Source organism: Salmo salar, unplaced genomic scaffold (assembly GCF_905237065.1).
Source record: "Salmo salar unplaced genomic scaffold, Ssal_v3.1, whole genome shotgun sequence".
Lineage (NCBI taxonomy): Eukaryota > Metazoa > Chordata > Actinopteri > Salmoniformes > Salmonidae > Salmo > Salmo salar.
In genome coordinates, this window is record NW_025550944.1 from 690,239 (window position 1) to 710,064 (window position 19,826).

At 43.6% G+C, this 19,826-nt stretch overlaps 1 protein-coding gene across 1 annotated transcript; it reads right to left on the reverse strand.

The window, feature by feature from the left end:
* Window positions 1-10,003: 10,003 nt before the first annotated feature.
* LOC106577334 (uncharacterized) lies at window positions 10,004-18,073 on the reverse strand. The gene is made up of 4 exons (XM_045714160.1): window positions 17,779-18,073; window positions 16,168-16,889; window positions 12,225-12,636; window positions 10,004-11,176 (listed from the first exon to the last, which is right to left on the reverse strand). Exons 2-4 carry the CDS (start codon window positions 16,468-16,470, stop codon window positions 11,133-11,135), a joined length of 759 nt encoding a protein of 252 aa, XP_045570116.1. The 5' UTR covers window positions 16,471-16,889; window positions 17,779-18,073; the 3' UTR covers window positions 10,004-11,132.
* Between the last annotated feature and the right edge of the window lie 1,753 nt (window positions 18,074-19,826).

Sequence of the window (19,826 nt, forward strand, 5' to 3'; positions counted from 1 at the left end):
GGTTGTTTTACACCCGTGTGTAATATCTGGAGTCTCTCTTACTCTCCTGGTTTTGTTTGAGGGTTGTTTTACACCCGTGCGTAATATCTGGAGTATCTCTTACTCTCCTGGTTTTGTTTGAGGGTTGATTTACACCCGTGTGTAATATCTGGAGTCTCTCTTACTCTCCTGGTTTTGTTTGAGGGTTGATTTACACCCGTGTGTAATATCTGGAGTCTCTCTTACTCTCCTGGTTTTGTTTGAGGGTTGATTTACACCCGTGTGTAATATCTGGAGTCTCTCTTACTCTCCTGGTTTTGTTTGAGGGTTGTTTTACACCCGTGTGTAATATCTGGAGTCTCTCTTACTCTCCTGGTTTTGTTTGAGGGTTGTTTTACACCCGTGCGTAATATCTGGAGTCTCTCTTACTCTCCTGGTTTTGTTTGAGGGTTGTTTTACACCCGTGTGTAATATCTGGAGTCTCTCTTACTCTCCTGGTTTTGTTTGAGGGTTGTTTTACACCCGTGTGTAATATCTGGAGTCTCTCTTACTCTCCTGGTTTTGTTTGAGGGTTGTTTTACACCCGTGCGTAATATCTGGAGTCTCTCTTACTCTCCTGGTTTTGTTTGAGGGTTGTTTTACACCCGTGTGTAATATCTGGAGTCTTTCTTACTCTCCTGGCTTTGTTTGAGGGTTGTTTCGTTTACATAGAGGGATATACCTCTATTCTTCTTTTAAAAAGGGATATAGCCACCTCTAAACTTATAAGTGCACTATTTTGACTGAGTAATGTTTACAAATATTGACTGACCAATGAACTGTGCAACTGTCACTGGACTTTTAAAAGTCCCTCCATACGGTCACCTTTCACTCCATTCTTCAGCTTGCATCATATCATATTATAGAGATATATTCTACATTTTCTATTCTATGTTTCTATAGCATGCATCATTTAACTATCCTGTCATGGCTTGTCCCAATAAAACTATTCAAATGAATCTGTCAGGAAAAAAAGTCACTTTTTGACTGCAGAGAGAGAGAGCGGTATCATTTGAAAATGAAAAAGAGTTGGGCTGCCTGTGATTTGTGCCCCTCCCTTCCTCCTTTCCCCTGTCAACAGCTCTTCTCACAGGAATTCATTGTTACACATGTGCGAGAATTGGAAGTGAGCAACCAAACCTGCTCACTCAGGATTAGACTGGTCAAATCTTGTTCTGTCTGGTTGTGATCGGGGCCAGGTCATTTACATACATTATTCATTACATCATAATAGGGTTCTGACCCTGGTGTTCTAGGAGTTCCTCCACAACAAACCTGTATTCACTTCTGTTGTTGCTCTTATGTTCGTACAGCCAGTGCAGTGTTATTGGATATAATACAGACTAGTGGAGGTATTGGAACTCTGGCACGGTTTGGGAGGGCATGTAGAATGATACTAGCCTGCAAAGCAGAGGGGGATAAGGTCTGTGTTGTGAGACACTTGTCAGGTTGTTATTGTGGTGTTGGTTTCAAACCAGTGTATATGGAAGTTGTTTGTGATAAATTACGTGGTAGTAGATGTGTTAGGTGTCCTCAATTGTTGAAAATCATAGAAAATAATTTGAGTTATTTAATAGTAGCATGGTATTAGTACACACTGTTTCCATCTTGTAATGTTTTGAGGAAAATACTGTCATACAGTGTGTAGTAGTGGTGTGTATACACACGCCTCTCACGCAGTAAACTATAAACAGTGTGTAGTAGTTGCGTATACACACACCTCTCACTCAGTAAACTATAAACAGCGCCACCTTGTGTCTTCAGAAGTGAACTGGTGAGTGCTGTGCAAACTAAAGCCTACAGCGCCTACTAGTGGTTGAAACGAAAACCTTACGTGCAGGAGCTACTCTGAAGGATAGGAGATAGGAAATGAGGACTGACTGATTTAATTCATTAGATCATTCCATTGTGGTGGAAAGCAGGCTATTAGTTTTGCACTATTGAGAGACGGACACAGCACTTCCTTTCTTATTTATACTTTTTATTTTCCATTTACAAAGACAACAACAACAGCACAGTGACAACAAACATCCAAACATGCAAACAATAGAAGGGGATATTTTATTTATTTAAGCTTTATTTAACTAGGCAAGTCAGTTAAGAACAAAATCTTATCTACAATGACGGCCTACACCGGCCAAACTCGGACAATGTTGGCTATGCTTTACGGATTACACATGTTCCTCTAGTGTCCCAGAGGCCCTCTAGGCCAAGGGGGGGGTTATGTTCTGGTCATGGTCACTCACATGGAGGTAGTGATGGGGGGTTCTGGCCATGGTCACTCACATGGAGGTAGTGATGGGGGGTTGTGTTCTGTTCATGGTCACTCACATGGAGGTAGTGATGGGGGGGTTCATGGTCACTCACATGGAGGTAGTGATGGGGGTTCCCATGGTCACTCACATGGAGGTAGTGATGGGGGTGTTCTGGTCACTCACATGGAGGTAGTGATGGGGGTGTTCATGGTCACTCACATGGAGGTAGTGATGGGGGTGTTTATGGTCACTCACATGGAGGTAGTGATGGGGGGTGTTCGATGGTCACTCACATGGAGGTAGTGATGGGGGTTCATGGTCACTCACATGGAGGTAGTGATGGTTCTGGCCATGGTCACTCACATGGAGGTAGTGATGGTTCTGGCCATGGTCACTCACATGGAGGTAGTGATGGTTCTGGCCATGGTCACTCACATGGAGGTAGTGATGGTTCTGGCCATGGTCACTCACATGGAGGTAGTGATGGGAGTAGATGGGAGGCCGTGTCATGGGTTAAACATCTCCCTGCTGGTGGGTCTGTGGAGTAGATGGGAGGCTGTGTCATGGGTTAAACATCTCCCTGCTGGTGGGTCTGTGGAGTAGATGGGAGGCCGTGTCATGGGTTAAACATCTCCCTGCTGGTGGGTCTGTGGAGTAGATGGGAGGCCGTGTCATGGGTTAAACATCTCCCTGCTGGTGGGTCTGTGGAGTAGATGGGAGGCCGTGTCATGGGTTAAACATCTCCCTGCTGGTGGGTCTGTGGAGTAGATGGGAGGCCGTGTCATGGGTTAAACATCTCCCTGCTGGTGGGTCTGTGGAGTAGATGGGAGGCCGTGTCATGGGTTAAACATCTCCCTGCTGGTGGGTCTGTGGAGTAGATGGGAGGCCGTGTCATGGGTTAAACATCTCCCTGCTGGTGGGTCCAACAAAGGGAAACTAATTTAGGGAGTACAGTACTTAGGCCTCTTCGCCATGGTTACTGCTCCCCCCGAGAATCTGAACAGTTTAACAGACAGGCGGCGTAACTACAGACGTGTATATAGGTGGCTACAGACAGAGCCTGTGGTCTGTAGTCAGACTCACCATGTCATGGAGAGAAACGATGGCACTCGGGGAAAGTGTAGGTGGGATTTGGGCTGGGGAACAACTAAAACTTGTCAAATGCCTCAGTGTGGTTTACAGCTGGATGGGATGAAAAAGTGTTATTCTGACACACTGGACATCTGGTAAGTGAAGTACCTACCAGGGTTGGAGTCAATACCATTTCAATTCTCTTCAATGCTTTTCAATGAGGAACATTTGGAATTAGAATTGGAACAACCCTGGTAGATACAGGTAGATGATGGGAATAGCTTGTTCCATCAGCCTGGTGGGAGGACATTATATACAGAATACACATTACTTATGCATAATGTGTTCTAAATGACATTACATACGCATAACGTGTTCTAAATGACATTACATATGCATAACGTGTTCTAAATGACATTACATACGCATAACGTGTTCTAAATGACATTACATACGCATAACGTGTTCTAAATGACATTACATACGCATAACGTGTTCTAAATGACATTACATACGCATAACGTGTTCTAAATGACATTACATACGCATAACGTGTTCTAAATGACATTACATACGCATAACGTGTTCTAAATGACATTACATACGCATAACGTGTTCTAAATGACATTACATACGCATAACGTGTTCTAAATGACATTACATACGCATAACGTGTTCTAAATGACATTACATACGCATAACGTGTTCTAAATGACATTACATACGCATAACGTGTTCTAAATGACATTACATACGCATAACGTGTTCTAAATGACATTACATACGCATAACGTGTTCTAAATGACATTACATACGCATAACGTGTTCTAAATGACATTACATACGCATAACGTGTTCTAAATGACATTACATACGCATAACGTGTTCTAAATGACATTACATACGCATAACGTGTTCTAAATGACATTACATACGCATAACGTGTTCTAAATGACATTACATACGCATAACGTGTTCTAAATGACATTACATACGCATAACGTGTTCTAAATGACATTACATACGCATAACGTGTTCTAAATGACATTACATACGCATAACGTGTTCTAAATGACATTACATACGCATAACGTGTTCTAAATCACATTACATACGCATAACGTGTTCTAAATCACATTACATATGCATAATGTGTTCTAAATGAATTACACTGTATGTGTGCAGACAGCCTCAGGATGGTGATGATACTGTATAGTGTATTACAAGTGAATGGAAACATTGAATATATGATGAATAAACATTGCGTTTGTGTCTCTGATTGTGGCCACTTGTGGTCCAAGTGCTCGTTAAGTTAGTGTGAGAGAGTGCCATTGTGACAACACTGTATAAAATGTTTTTTATGCCAATAGCTTCAGCTCTGATCACCATATCCCTAAGTTCAGACTTTTCCTTCTTTATTTCACTTAGTAACACATTCCTAGACAGTGGGGTACTTGGACAGGAGGACAGAGGTGGTTACGTGTCACAACACATTCTACGATCAACAATCTCCTCACTCCCCTCTGATGTTTTGAGGATTCACCCTTACGCTACTCTCACCAGAACACATGTTCATGTTCATTAGGTCACACCGTAGCAAAACGTTTAACGAAAAACAGTTTCCTATTGGACAAGTTCAGATAGTAACGCCCCTCTACTTTGTTTCAGGCCATTTCTTCTGTTTTGTGCCGAACACCCGCCAGCAACACAAGTCCAGTATTTATTAACACCGTTGTGACTGTTGCTCACCCAGCTCCAGAACCAGACTTGTTTGCCCCCCATCCTTTCCTGTCCGTACCCCCTGAAGGACAGCCCGAGGCGGGCAGGGAATGGTGGAGGGGAGCACCAGGCTTTCCTAACCCACCTGGAGAAACCCTGGCTGGGGAACACAGGCCCCCGCACCCCCAAGGAACCAGGCCTTCCATGGAGGACCAGAGGAGCTCTGGACAGGAGGCTGATCTCGAGTCACTCCACGTTGCCAGCAGCTTGGTGGGAATTCTGTTCCGGGAGAATGGAGGGATCCCAAGGGAGAGGAGCGCGGTGAGGGAGAAGGAGACCGAGGGGAAGAGGCTGAGAGAGAAGGAGAAGAAGAACGAGCAGCAGAACCTAACCAACGTTCCTCTCTCTCTCGTAAAACCTAACCAACGTTCCTCTCTCTCTCTCTCGTAAAACCTAACCAACGTTCCTCTCTCTCTCGTAAAACCTAACCAACGTTCCTCTCTCTCTCGTAAAACCTAACCAACGTTCCTCTCTCTCTCTCGTAGAAACCTAACCAACGTTCCTCTCTCTATCTCGTAAAACCTAACCAACGTTCCTCTCTCTCTCTCGTAAAACCTAACCAACGTCTCTCTCTCTCTCTCTCGTAAAACCTAACCAACGTTCCTCTCTCTCTCTCGTAAAACCTAACCAACGTTCCTCTCTCTCTCTCGTAAAACCTAACCAACGTTCCTCTCTCTCTCTCGTAAAACCTAACCAACGTTCTCTCTCTCTCTCGTAAAACCTAACCAACGTTCCTCTCTCTCTCTCTCGTAAAACCTAACCAACGTTCCTCTCTCTCTCTCTGCGTAAAACCTAACCAACGTTCCTCTCTCTCTCTCTGCGTAAAACCTAACCAACGTTCCTCTCTCTCTCTCTGCGTAAAACCTAACCAACGTTCCTCTCTCTCTCTCTCGTAAAACCTAACCAACGTTCCTCTCTCTCTCTCCTCGTAAAACCTAACCAACGTTCCTCTCTCTCTCTCCTGCGTAAAACCTAACCAACGTTCCTCTCTCTCTCTCTCTCGTAAAACCTAACCAACGTTCCTCTCTCTCTCTCTCTCGTAAAACCTAACCAACGTTCCTCTCTCTCTCTCTCTCGTAAAACCTAACCAACGTTCCTCTCTCTCTCTCTCGTAAAACCTAACCAACGTTCCTCTCTTTCTCTGCGTAAAACCTAACCAACGTTCCTCTCTCTCTCTCTGCGTAAAACCTAACCAACGTTCCTCTCTCTCTCTCTCGTAAAACCTAACCAACGTTCCTCTCTCTCTCTCTCTCGTAAAACCTAACCAACGTTCTCTCTCTCTCTCTCTCGTAAAACCTAACCAACGTTCCTCTCTCTCTCTCGTAAAACCTAACCAACGTTCCTCTCTCTCTCTCGTAAAACCTAACCAACGTTCCTCTCTCTCTCTCGTAAAACCTAACCAACGTTCCTCTCTCTCTCTCGTAAAACCTAACCAACGTTCCTCTCTCTCTCTCTCGTAAAACCTAACCAACGTTCCTCTCTCTCTCTCGTAAAACCTAACCAACGTTCCTCTCTCTCTCTCTGCGTAAAACCTAACCAACGTTCCTCTCTCTCTCTCGTAAAACCTAACCAACGTTCCTCTCTCTTTCTGCGTAAAACCTAACCAACGTTCCTCTCTCTCTCTGCGTAAAACCTAACCAACGTTCCTCTCTCTCTCTCGTAAAACCTAACCAACGTTCCTCTCTCTCTCTCGTAAAACCTAACCAACGTTCCCCTCTCTCTCGTAAAACCTAACCAACGTTCCCCTCTTTCCTGCGTAAAACCTAACCAACGTTCCCCTCTTTCCTGCGTAAAACCTAACCAACGTTCCTCTCTTTCCTGCGTAAAACCTAACCAACGTTCCCCTCTCTTTCCTGCGTAAAACCCAACCAACGTTCCCCTCTTTCCTGCGTAAAACCCAACCAACGTTCCCCCTCTTTCCTGCGTAAAACCTAACCAACGTTCCCCTCTCTTTCCTGCGTAAAACCTAACCAACGTTCCCCTCTCTTTCCTGCGTAAAACCTAACCAACGTTCCCCTCTCTTTCCTGCGTAAAACCTAACCAACGTTCCCCTCTTTCCTGCGTAAAACCTAACCAACGTTCCTCTCTTTCCTGCGTAAAACCTAACCAACGTTCCCCTCTTTCCTGCGTAAAACCTAACCAACGTTCCCCTCTTTCCTGCGTAAAACCTAACCAACGTTCCCCTCTTTCCTGCGTAAAACCTAACCAACGTTCCCCTCTTTCCTGCGTAAAACCTAACCAACGTTCCCCTCTTTCCTGCGTAAAACCTAACCAACGTTCCCCTCTTTCCTGTGTAAAACCTAACCAACGTTCCCCTCTTTCCTGCGTAAAACCTAACCAACGTTCCCCTCTTTCCTGCGTAAAACCTAACCATCGTTCCCCTCTTTCCTGTGTAAAACCTACCCAACGTTCCGCTCTCTCTTTCCTGTGTAAAACCTAACAAACGTTCCCCTCCTCTCGCTCTCTTTCCCACGTAAAACCTACCCAACGTTCCTCTGTCTCTCGTAAAACCTATCCATCGTTCCTCCCTCCCTCCCCTGGCGTAGGAGAGCCTGCTGAAGGTGAGAGTGGAACACCAGTGTTTCAGGGAGTGTAGCTCTCAGAGGGGCCCTGCTACGGCAGGACATGGTACAGTCCTCCACACAGAGGGGCCCTGCTACGGCAGGACATGGTACAGTCCTCCACACAGAGGGGCCCTGCTACGGCAGGACATGGTATATCAGACCGTATACCACAGGTATGACAAAACATATTTAACCAGTTTATAATAGCAATAAGGCACCTCAGGGGTTTGTGGTATATGGCCAATATACCACGGCTAAGGGCTGTATCCAGGGCTTATTGCTTAAATAACCCACAGCGTTAGATATATGCTCAGATGATTTTCACAGGCTACTTTTCTGATTACCAGTTTAGTTTGCATAATAATCAACAACTGTTCCCACGGCCAGATCTCCACGTTACGACGCTTGTTGACAGAAGTCAGACGTGACCACCTGTGCTAATTAGCTAACGTGATTTTCCATTTTTTAATTATTTTTTAAATATATTTTTACAATAAGGAGGTATAAATAACTAATGATGATAATGACCTTTGTGTAAGAGCTGTTTGAAAATAAATCCTGGAATTTCAGCCTGTTTTGGTGGGATGGACTTTTGGTCCACATCATGACATCACAATCTGATCTGATTTATTCTGACCAATGACCAGTCATTCTTCATTTGCAGATGTATCCTCCTACTTTGAAGGGGTATGTGGGTAGGCTCTAGAGCAGGACTGACTAAACTGGGGCCTGCGGGCCAAATCTGGCCCACGATAATGTTTAGTTTGGCCCGACAAAAGGTTACAGATTTCTATCAGTTGGGCTCTCAACTTACTGGTTTTTCCCGCCCCATGGCAAAATTGTATAATTGTTCTCTTCAACCCATGGCACAATATGCAGAATTGCAGGAAATGTACTTTAAAAATGTATTTGTTTCTCTCTACCAAATCTCGCTTAAGCTGCGTGTACATGGTACAAGGTAGACGGCAAACTGGATGTCATTGTTTGACCGTAAATGCTATGCCACTATGCCGACTGTTACGACGGTTTTTGTGTCTCTCGTCTAAACGCAGCATTAGGGTCCCCCAAAGTCTAGGTAATATGGTAACGATAACGTGTTGTTAGGTGTCAAGTTACGGCCACTAATTCTATGATTACTTAAAAAAAGATATAGCTTCAAGACCATAAAAAGCTATTGTTTACATATTATATTTCTAAATAGATCATATCTATTTGCTCCGCCCATGGCCCACCACTCAGATAACATTTCAACAACCCGGCTCTAGTCTAGACGAGCCTGTCCGCCAATCAGGGCTTGTGTATGTAAATGTGTATGTAAATATATTTGCATCACCACAACCAGACTGAGCATTTCAAATGGCAAAAGGAGGCTCAGGGAAATATATGTTTTCATAAAAATATGGTGTTATTTTACTGAAATAAAAACAGTGATTTAGTAATCATACAGTGATGATTTAAATATATTTTTTAAATACTGCATGGGGCTTTAAGTAGCAATGTGACATGATCTCTGGTATTAAGTCTGATATTGGTATCTCTATAACATATTAGAGAAAGGACTGCATCCTGCCCCATTCAATCCATAAAAGTGGAAATGTACAACAAAGCAGAATACCAATAAAGATTTCACAATGATAATCATTCAATAGTAACATTAATACAGCCTTACATTTGCTTAGTCAGTGAGCTGAGAAAAAAAAAAAGGAGAATACAGTAGTTTGATCTGAAAATAGATTTTGTCATGAAACATGTCCTTAGGGGTATCAGGTAGCCTCGCGTTAGAGAGACATGCCTGGAATCAAAATGTCGCTGGTCTCAATTAGGTCCACTATTGCTCTAAATGATCAACACAGCTGTTCACACAAAGGTTCATTTTGGAGAAATGTGAATACAGCACTAATTTCACTTTTAATAAAAATAAAGTAAGGATGTCACCGTGTCTCTCTATCACCCCCTATCTTCGATAAACACAGACATTAAAACTGCCTTCTAAAATTTTGTCGTCCCGTCTCAAGACTTACGTACCCAAATTGGTCCACACGGACCAAAGCGGGTTTGTTAAAAAAATACATATATTTATCATCTGATTAGATCCGTCGACTATTCCATATCTTAGATGCTTCATCAGAATGAACAGGTCCTTGGGCTGTATTATCTCTCCATGCAGAAAAAGCTTTTGATAGACTAGAATGGTAATATCTCTGGTCTGTCTTGAAAAATGGCTCTAATTTTAATAATATGCCAATCCCTCAGCCATAGTTATAACAGGAAATAATCTGGTCTGTTCAAAATCACTAGAAGCAGCAGACAAGGTGATCCATTTCTCCTTTGTTATTTTATTATGCATGGAACCCCTGGCCCAGGCAATATCAAAGGAAAAACACCAATACGCAGACGGTATTGTACTATATCTAGACAATGTAGCTCTATTGCTCCCAAATGCATTGAAGATCATAGATAAATTCATTTTGTAATCTCAGATTACTAAATGAATCTATCCAAATCAGCCCTACTGCCTCTCAAGATCCCCATGGAGGACTCCAATTATACTTACAGTTATAGATCTGTCACGCTCATTGAAAGCAAAGTCTAGGAAGCGGTAGATCTGTTCTATGTGCACTATTTCTATGCTTCCCGTCTTAAGTTTTGTTTTTGCGTATTTTACTTTCAAGTTTTGTACACCAGCTTCAAAACAGCTGAAAATACAATATTTTTGGTTATGGAAAATATATTTCACAGCGGTTTAGATGGTACAATGATCCTGTAGTCTACACTAGACTTGCTTGTGATGTACAAACTGAAATTAGGTTTACTATTAGAATTTTACCAACCAGGAAATGGCGGAGTTAATTTCTTCTTCAATGTTTTTAGTGGCAGCCCACAGGTACAATGTGTGAGCTAATGAATATAAAATATATGAACAGAATATGAATTTAAATATTGTACCTGTAACCCCCCACCACACACAAAGTCGCTGGTTCGAATCCCTGGCTGGTTCGAAGTATGACTGGGAAACGCAATGGCTAAGCTGTCGCGTTGACAGTCTCTGGACCTGATTTGAAGTCTCCGTCAGGGCCGCGGTCTCCCAAGTTCGCTGCAGAACTCTGTCGCCGTTTGATTCTTTTATGTACATAGAGCTTAATGCCCGACCAGTTTCTGCTTTTGAGCGCCACAGGTTCTGACTGGAGGCATTTGAGGCAGTCCCTCTTTCCAGGAACTCGGCTACTCTTTCCATGAACGGCATCATGTGTTTCTCTACTGTTGCTACCTCATTGGTGTTTCTTCAGGTTGGCTGGGCGCCTGTGCGCCGGGTCGGCTGGGCGCCGGGTTGGCTGGGCGCCTGTTGAGAAAAGGTTGCTTAAAAGATTGCAAAAACGGCAGCAAAGAATGGAAAATAATTTCACAATGCAAATCACATCGCTTCTTTTACACTACTGTAACATCTTTAGATTTCACTTTTTGGCTCAACAGGAGTTGACGATTTTGCAGCTGAAACAACCAGAGAAAGACAGAAAAAATGAATAGGTTAAATAAACATGACCATTTCCAGGCAAATTACCTGTATAAAAAATCCAATATTATTAGGTATATACAAGGTATAACAAACCATCCACTTGGAGAGCTAGCCTGACCTACAAGGTATAACAAACCATCCACTTGGAGAGCTAGCCTGACCTACAAGGTGTAACAAACCATCCACTTGGAGAGCTAGCCTGACCTACAAGGTGTAACAAACCATCCACTTGGAGAGCTAGCCTGACCTACAAGGTGTAACAAACCATCCACTTGGAGAGCTAGCCTGACCTACAAGGTGTAACAAACCATCCACTTGGAGAGCTAGCCTGACCTACAAGGTGTAACAAACCATCCACTTGGAGAGCTAGCCTGACCTACAAGGTATAACAAACCATCCACTTGGAGAGCTAGCCTGACCTACAAGGTGTAACAAACCATCCACTTGGAGAGCTAGCCTGACCTACAAGGTGTAACAAACCATCCACTTGGAGAGCTAGCCTGACCTACAAGGTGTAACAAACCATCCACTTGGAGAGCTAGCCTGACCTACAAGGTGTAACAAACCATCCACTTGGAGAGCTAGCCTGACCTACAAGGTGTGACTAAATGAGAGAGTGGACAGTGCTCCAGCCAAAACAACCTCATTCCACTTGAAAGATGCTAGCAATTTGTCTGACTTCATGCACAGGATACAGCGCTGCATAAGGACCATTGAAAGCCAACTCTGTAGGAACAGCTCTCACTGCCGTGATGACGAGACTAGTATGAAAGTCAAAGAACAGAGGTGTACACGCTGGTAAGTCTGAACATTTTATGAGGAAACATTTGTATCAATAAACTGCGGAGTTCATACCACAAACTATCTTCCAAAGACCTGTGCTGACGTAATCGGGTTGAGGACACAACTTAAACGGCATTGCTGACTGAATCCTCATCTTTTGTCCAGGTTTTGGTTCTTCAGCATTGGGGTTCAGAGGGCAGTATCTGACATGCTTCCATAGTGACTTTTGAATGTACAGACCTTGACAGTGCATGCAGTGGGTGTAATCTGGAGTGGATCCTGGCACTTTGGGATGGGAACAGGAGGCCATCTCTCCACTCCCACGTCTTGCTACCGCAACACTATGCACCCTCTGACATATCCTCTTAGCTGGATTATGAGACCCAGAGTCTGTTTGGATGTTCATGTCTTTGTTGCCGTCTGAAGGGCTGATCTCAGTCCCCGGGTTGTTTTCATCACATAAGTTAGACAAATCAGATGGTTCATTCAGCACACCACTAGAATGGCATGTTCTCTTTGCTGGTTTACGTGCCTCAGAGTCTTCTTTAGTGCAGGAGCTACTGTCTGAAGAGTTGCTGTCTGTAACTGAGATGTTTTCGTCACTCCAGTTACAGAAATTAGATGCTTTATTTGATTCCACATTACTAGAATCCTAAGGGGGAAACAAAAAGGAAAGATTAATGTAATATGAAAACTCACGGACAGCAGAGATCCCATTTTGGAACGTAGATATGTTCGTAGAGTTATCATGTTAAACAATGTACAGTGCATTCGGAAAGAGGGTGGCAGGGTAGCCTAGTGGTTAGAGCGTTGGGCTAGTAATCGAAAGTTCAAATCCCCGCGCTGACAAGGTACAAATCTGTCGTTCTGGCAGTTAACCCACTATTCCTAGGCCGTTATTGAAAATAAGAATTTGTTCTTAACTGACTTGCCTAGTTAAAAAAAAAGGTTAAAAAAAAAATCTATAAATAAATTCTGACCCCTTGAATTTTCCCCCTTTTTTTAACATTACAGCCTTATTCTAAAATTTGTAAAATACTTTTTCCCCCTCATCAATCTACACACAATACCCCATAATGACAAAGCAAAAACAGGTTTAGAAATTTTAGCAAATGTATAAAAAAAAAGAAACATACCTTATTTACATAAGTATTCAGACCCTTTGCTATGAGACTCGAAATTGTCAGAGCAAAAACCAAGCCATGAGGTCGAAGGAATTGTCCGTAGAGCTCAGAGACAGGATTGCGTTGAGGCAGAGATCTGGGGAATGGTACCAAAACATTTCTGCAGCATTGAAGGTTCCCAAGAACACAGTGGCCTCCATCATTCTTAAATGGAAGAAGTTTGGAACCACTAAGACTCTTCCTAGAGCTGTCCGCCCGGCCAAACTGAGCAATCGGGGGAGAAGGGCCTTGGTCAGGGAGGTGACAAAGAACCCGATGGTCACTCTGACAGAGCTCCTCTGTGGAGATGGGAGAACCTTCCAGAAGGACAACCATCTCTACAGCACTCCACCAATCAGGTCTTTATGGTAGAGTGGCCAGACAGAAGCCACTCCTCAGTAAAAAGCACATGACAGCCACTTGGAGTTTGCCAAAAGACACCTAGACTCTCAGACCATGAGAAACAACATTTTCTGGTCTGATGAAACCAAGATTGAACTCTTTAGCCTGAATGCCAAGCGTCACATCTGGAGGAAACCTGGCACCATCCCTACGGTGACGCATGGTGGTGGCAGGGACTGGAAGACTAGTCAAGATTGAAGGAAAGATGAACAGAGCAAAGTACAGAGAGATCCTTGATGAAAACTTGGTCCAGAGCACTCAGGACCTCAGACTGGGACGAAGGTTCACCTTCCAACAGGACAACAACGCAGGAGTGGCTTCGGGACAAGTCTCTGAATGTCCTTGAGTTGCCCAGCCAGAGCCCGGAATTGAACATCTCAGGACAGACCTGAAAATAGCTGTACAGCGACGCTACCCATCCAATGCGACAGAGCTTGAGAGGATCTGCAGAGAAGAATGGGAGAAACTCCCCAAATACAGGTGTGCCAAGCTTGTAGCATCATCCCCAAGAAGACTCGAGGTTGTAAACGCTGCCAAAGGTGCTTCAACAAAGTACTGCGTAAAAGGACTGAATACTTGTGTATATGTGAATGTGCAAATTTATAAAAACCTGCTTTTGCTTTGTCATTATGGGGTATTGTGTATTGATTGATGAGGGGGGAAAAAACTATTTAATCCATTTTAGAATAAGGCTGTAACGTAACAAAATGTGGAAAAAGGGGTATGAATTCTTTACCAATGCACTGTACGTGGGCCATTCCGTGGGAATGAGACTCAGATTTTTCACATTAAAATGTACACTACATGACCAGAAGTATGTGGACACCTGCTCGTCAAACATCTCATTCCAAAATCCTGAGCATTAATATGGAGTTGGTCCCCCCCTTTTCTGCTATAACAGCCTCCACTCTTCTGGGAAGGCTTTCCACTAGATGTTGGAACATTGCCCGCAGGGACTTGCTTCCATTCAGCCACAAGAGCATGAGTGAGGTCGGGCACTGATATTGGGAGATTAGGCCTGGCTTGCAGTCGGCATTCCATTTCATCCAAAAGGTGTTTGATGGGGTTGAGGTCAGGGCTCTGTGCAGGCCAGTCAAGTTCTTCCACGCCAATCTCGACAAACCATTTCTGTATGGACTTCGCTTTGTGCACGGGGGTATTGTCATGTTGAAACAGGAAAGGGCCTTTCCCAAACTGTTTCCACAAAGTTGGAAGCACAGAATCGTCTAGAATGTCAATGTATGCTGTAGCATTAAGATTTCCCTTCTCTGGAACTAAGGGGCCTAGCCTGAACCATGAAAAACAGCCCCAGACCATTATTCTTCCTTCAGCAAACTTTACAGTTGGCACTATGCATTCGGACAGGTAGCGTTCTCCGGTCATCCGTCAAACCCAGATTTGTCCATCGGACTTCCAGATGGTGAGGCGTGATTCATCACTCCAGAGAACGTGTTTCCACTGCTCCAGAGTCCAATGGTGGCGAACTTTACACCACATGGTGATCTTAGGCTTGTGTGCAGCTGCTCGGCCGTGGAGACTCATTTAAATGAAGCTCCGACGAACAGTTAATTGTGCTGACGTTGCTTCCAGAGGCAGTTTGGAACTTGGTAGTGAGTGTTGCAACCGAGGACAGATGATTTTTAAGCTCTACGCGCTTCAGCACTTGGCGGTCCTGCTCTGTGAACTTGTGTGGCCTACCACTTCGCGGCTGAGCCGTTGTTACTCCTTGACGTTTCCACTTCACAATAACAGCACTTACAGTTGACCGGGCAGCTGTAGCAGGGCACAAATTTGACCAACTGACTTGTTGTAAATGTGGCATCCTATGACGGCGCCACGTTGAAAGTCACTAAGCTCTTCAGTAAGGCCATTCTACTGCCAATGTTTGTCTATGGAGATTGCATGGCAGTGTGCTCGATTTTACACACCTGTCAGCAACGGGTTTAGCTGAAATAGCCGAAGCCACTAATTTAAAGGGGTGTCCACATACTTTGTATATATAGTGCATGTCAAACAAAAAACAATGATTGCAAGGTTAAACAAACCATACAACTACTGTATGCACAAGGACAACCTTGAACAATTTCCACAGAATGTTTTACAAAAACACATTTACTGGAAGACCAGTACAGATAAAACGTTTGGTAACAGAATGACGGTTTGTGCCGTTGGTGCCGTCATTCTGATACCAGAATTTGCATCTACAAAAGTAGTCCTTGTGCATAGAGTTGTATGGTTTGTTTCACTTTGCAATCATTGATTTTTGTTTGACATACATTTAATGACTTTCTCCAACTTGACAGTATTTAGAAGTGTGCTGTTTTGGGTTCACCCAAGGAGTACTATAGACACACATTCTATTTGGTTGAGATTTTGCTTGGGATTTTGCTTGCAAATGTAATGTCCATAACGCTGGAATTGTCCATATACTTTATATTTAAAATGTACTTTAAAATGTATATATTCATGTTCATATTTTTTTTTTTGTATTCATTTTCTGTAAGGAAATTGCTTTCAAAATCTCATGTAATCACTTGGCTGTTTTCTCTACAATTAAATGCTGCCTTTTTGTGCTGTTCTACATGTTTACTAATACATTAAATTAAATATAATCTTACTTGTTCTGAAGAAGTGCTGGGACTCTGATGAACTTTACCATTTTCACTCTGAGCTGCAGAACATTCTGGATTTACTGCAGAGAGGAGCTGAGAGTCCCTGGTTGGTTCTGATACTCTGCTGTCAGATTCCAGCTGCTGTTCCTCCTGATTCGTCCAGAGTTCCTCTTGTTTTGTGGGCTCTGGGTCCTCCAGACCCAGCCTGGGGCTTCTCTCCTGCTGCTCTGGGGGAACCTCCTCTTTAGAGACAGGGAGAGAGGGCTGCTGGGAGTCTGGAGAGAAGGGAGGGGGAATGGGTCTCTCCATCCCATCAACATGTTCTTCTATGTTTTCTCTCTGGGCTGCAGAGAGGAGCTGAGAGTCCCTGGTTGGTTCTGATACTCTGTAGTCCTCTCCATCAGGTTCTGTTTTGATCTGTTCAGTTGTGTTGGTGGGTTGAGAGTCTCTCTCTCTGTTCTCCAAGGTTTGGTCAAGATGTGAGGGCAGAGATGGGTCCTGTTCATAGTCACTTTTCACACAGGCAGGGATCAAGAGGTCTTTGGTATCAGGTTCCAGCCCTTGAGGCTGCTCTTCCTCTTGACTGGTCCTGAGGTCCTCCTGTTCCCCTTTAATCTGTGTGGGCTCTGGGTCCTCCTGCCCCAGACTGGGGCTACTCTCCTCCTCACAGTGCTGCTGCTCAGGGGGAACGGCCTCTTCGGAGACCGGAAGAGAGAGCTGCTGGGAGTCTGGAGGGAAGAAAAGGAAAACAAATCAAATCAGAGTTTATTCACGTACAGCAGGATACAGCAGGTGTAAACAGTACCGCGAAACGCCTGACTGCAAGCTCTTCCTTAACAATGCAGTTCAGAGGCTGGTGTGAGGTGCTATAGGAGCAATCAACGGAACTGAGTCCAACGTGGATTCTATATGATTAATACTGTTCCATTTATTCCATTCCAGCCATTACAATAAGCCCATCCTCCTAAAACTCCTCCCACCAGCCTCCTCTGATGCAGTTATACTGGTCATATAAAATGTAATACACGAGAATAAAAAAAAAAGAAATGGGGGTGATAGGTTGAAGATACTGTATCCCTGGAAAAAGGATGTTTCTATCACCCTGCTGAGGCAGATGCATGCACACACACACACACACACACACACACACACACACACACACACACATACTTGTTGTTCCCTCTGGCTAGTGATCTGTGTGATCTTCAGACCTGGGTTGAAATACTATGTGAAATAATTTCCATACTGAGTTAAACAGATGAGACTGAGTGGAGAGTTAGTACAGAACCCAGACTCACTGTGGCTAGAATAGAGATACTGTCAGGTCAATAAAAGGCTTTTAGATTTTAAAGATGTATACAGTCCTATAGACTCTCACAGCAGGGTTCACTCACATTGAACCCTAACCATTCCAATGTATTTAATAGAATAAAAAAACACCAAAATAAAAAAAACTATATTTATGGAAGTGGTGATTTTGCAAGGTTACTACAGGAAACATGCTTGTTTGGGTCCCCCGGGTGTGGAGACAGACGGGTTAATATACTGCAGTCTAACTGTGTGTGTGAATGACTAAATGAGAATAATTATTTTCCCACAGTAACTATTATTACAAACCTGCTCGATGTAACTTGATTTCCGGGTGGAAAACCAAATCCAACAGCCTCTGTAGACGTTTGTTCTCCTCCTTCGAACGGGAGATTTCTACCTGGTACTCGACTATCTTTTTTTTCAAAGACAGACGATATCTCCACAGCAGCCGCTATTAATCGCTGCGTAAGAAACGTATTCAACTCCATCTGTAATTTGGGAATTTTAGGGTCTGTAGAGCCACATGTCAACGAGGAAAATAAACCAACGATCTAGCTATTCACTTCCTGTTTTAGTTCTTCTTCGTCTTCTTCTTCTTCTTTGGGATTGGTTGTCGGATTGCATCCAACTTTAAGGTGCATACACCGCCATCTACTGTAGTGGTGTGTGACGCCATTCACGGCCTACCTACATTACATTCTTTGATACAATAATACAATATTGGGAAAAAGGGAAATTGCCACCCATTCCACTATTGAACCCTATCTAGTCCAACTCTAAACCAATGTGTTGAGAAGACATAACCCTAGCTCTCCCCCTGCAGCTGTTCTGCAGTACATCCTCGCAATCCCAAGTACTTCTCTACCACTGCCACCACAATCTCTATTTTCTGTGACTTTCAATTCATTTCTGCAGTACAATTGACAACCACCGCTATAAATGCTAAAAAGCCAACCTTACAAGCAAATTTTCTTCCCATCACGGTCTCTTGATCTCTGCCGATTCACAGGAATCCCCCCATGTTCCTCTACCACTCTCTTCCCTGCTTCAGCATAGACACTTCCTGTACTACTGTAACTAAGGCAACCTCAATCTGCCATTCTCTCACCAGACATCTCCCATCTCCAGCCCCATGATCACCCCCACAACTTTTCACATCATACAGGTTTCTCCGATCAAATAGCCTAACCCAAATAGAGCTCAATCAAATACAAAATGCACTGTCATGTTAACAAACAACATATCCTAAAAACAGGACAGGTCAATGTAAAATGGACAATATGGAATGGACAATCACAACCGTTGTCCAGGAGTTTCATCCCATTGTCATGATCAGTGGTTTCAAGTTTGTATCTGTACATTTTTGACAAGCTGATCATAGCGAAAAATAAAATACTTCTGCATTTCTCGCTGTGTAAACACATTGCAATAGGCTCCTAAAACTCCTGATAAAGTTGGGTAGCTGATATTCAGAGTTTAAATAGCCAAATGTATTAGTCACAGGAAACAGGACTAATAAAGCCAACGCAATGGCCTGTTTTACAAAACGGTGGGCCTACCACATCGAAGGGCATTCATAAAATTCCATTGCAGGCCGTCATGGTGGGCTACACCCCAGTAAGCACAAACCGACACATTTTGGACATCTTTTTTTGGTCCTGTCCGGACTTTTTGATGTTTTACAAATGATTGGCTTACCACATAGATGGGCATTCATAACATTACATTTTAGGCAACACTGTAGGCTACACCCCAGTAAGCACGGACCGACGTCGACACCTTCTGGATGTCTTTTTTTGGTGCTGTTCCCGGACCGGCCTTCAGTTCCACGGACATTGGTTTTTGGTCCGGTCTGGAACAAATCTGAACCATTCATAGACATCTTTCTTTGGTCCAGATTTTGTCCGGTCTAGAGAAGCCTTGATTTGGCCAAAACATAGACGTCTATAAATTACTTATTTTCAACTTTCATTCATAGCCAAAAATGAGCCTGATTTGAACATGAGCCTGATTTCAATGTCCAGAAAAGATGCCTTTTCACTGTCCTGGAAAATACATTTTCCCCTTTCATTCTGAACTTCAACGTCTTCAAAATACATATTTTAGACGGCATTTTATGTTCTCGCCAATGGCAGCAGAACGGCAAGGACCGGCCCTCCTGGTGACGACTCTGCATCAAAACTCAGCATGACACATCATTCTTCGTTTTCCCACCGGATCTACGTCTCATCAAACGGCAGTCGTCACAGACACTGGGGATCTTCAATTTCAACTGCTCCTCCTCAACACTTAATCAAATCAAATGTTATTGGTCACATACACATGGTTCGCAGATGTTATTGCGAGTGTAGAGG

What these genes read in the sequence shown, in the direction of transcription:
- LOC106577334 (XM_045714160.1), bottom strand. Translation starts at nt 16,470, where the DNA reads ATGGAGAGACCCATTCCCCCTCCCTTCTCTCCAGACTCCCAGCAGCCC. An exon ending in CCAGCACTTCTTCAGAACAA is followed by an intron (nt 12,637 to 16,167) that starts GTAAGATTATAT and finishes TTTCCCCCTTAG; the next exon opens with GATTCTAGTAATGTGGAATC. An exon ending in CCACTGCATGCACTGTCAAG is followed by an intron (nt 11,177 to 12,224) that starts GTCTGTACATTC and finishes TGGTTGTTTCAG; the next exon opens with CTGCAAAATCGTCAACTCCT.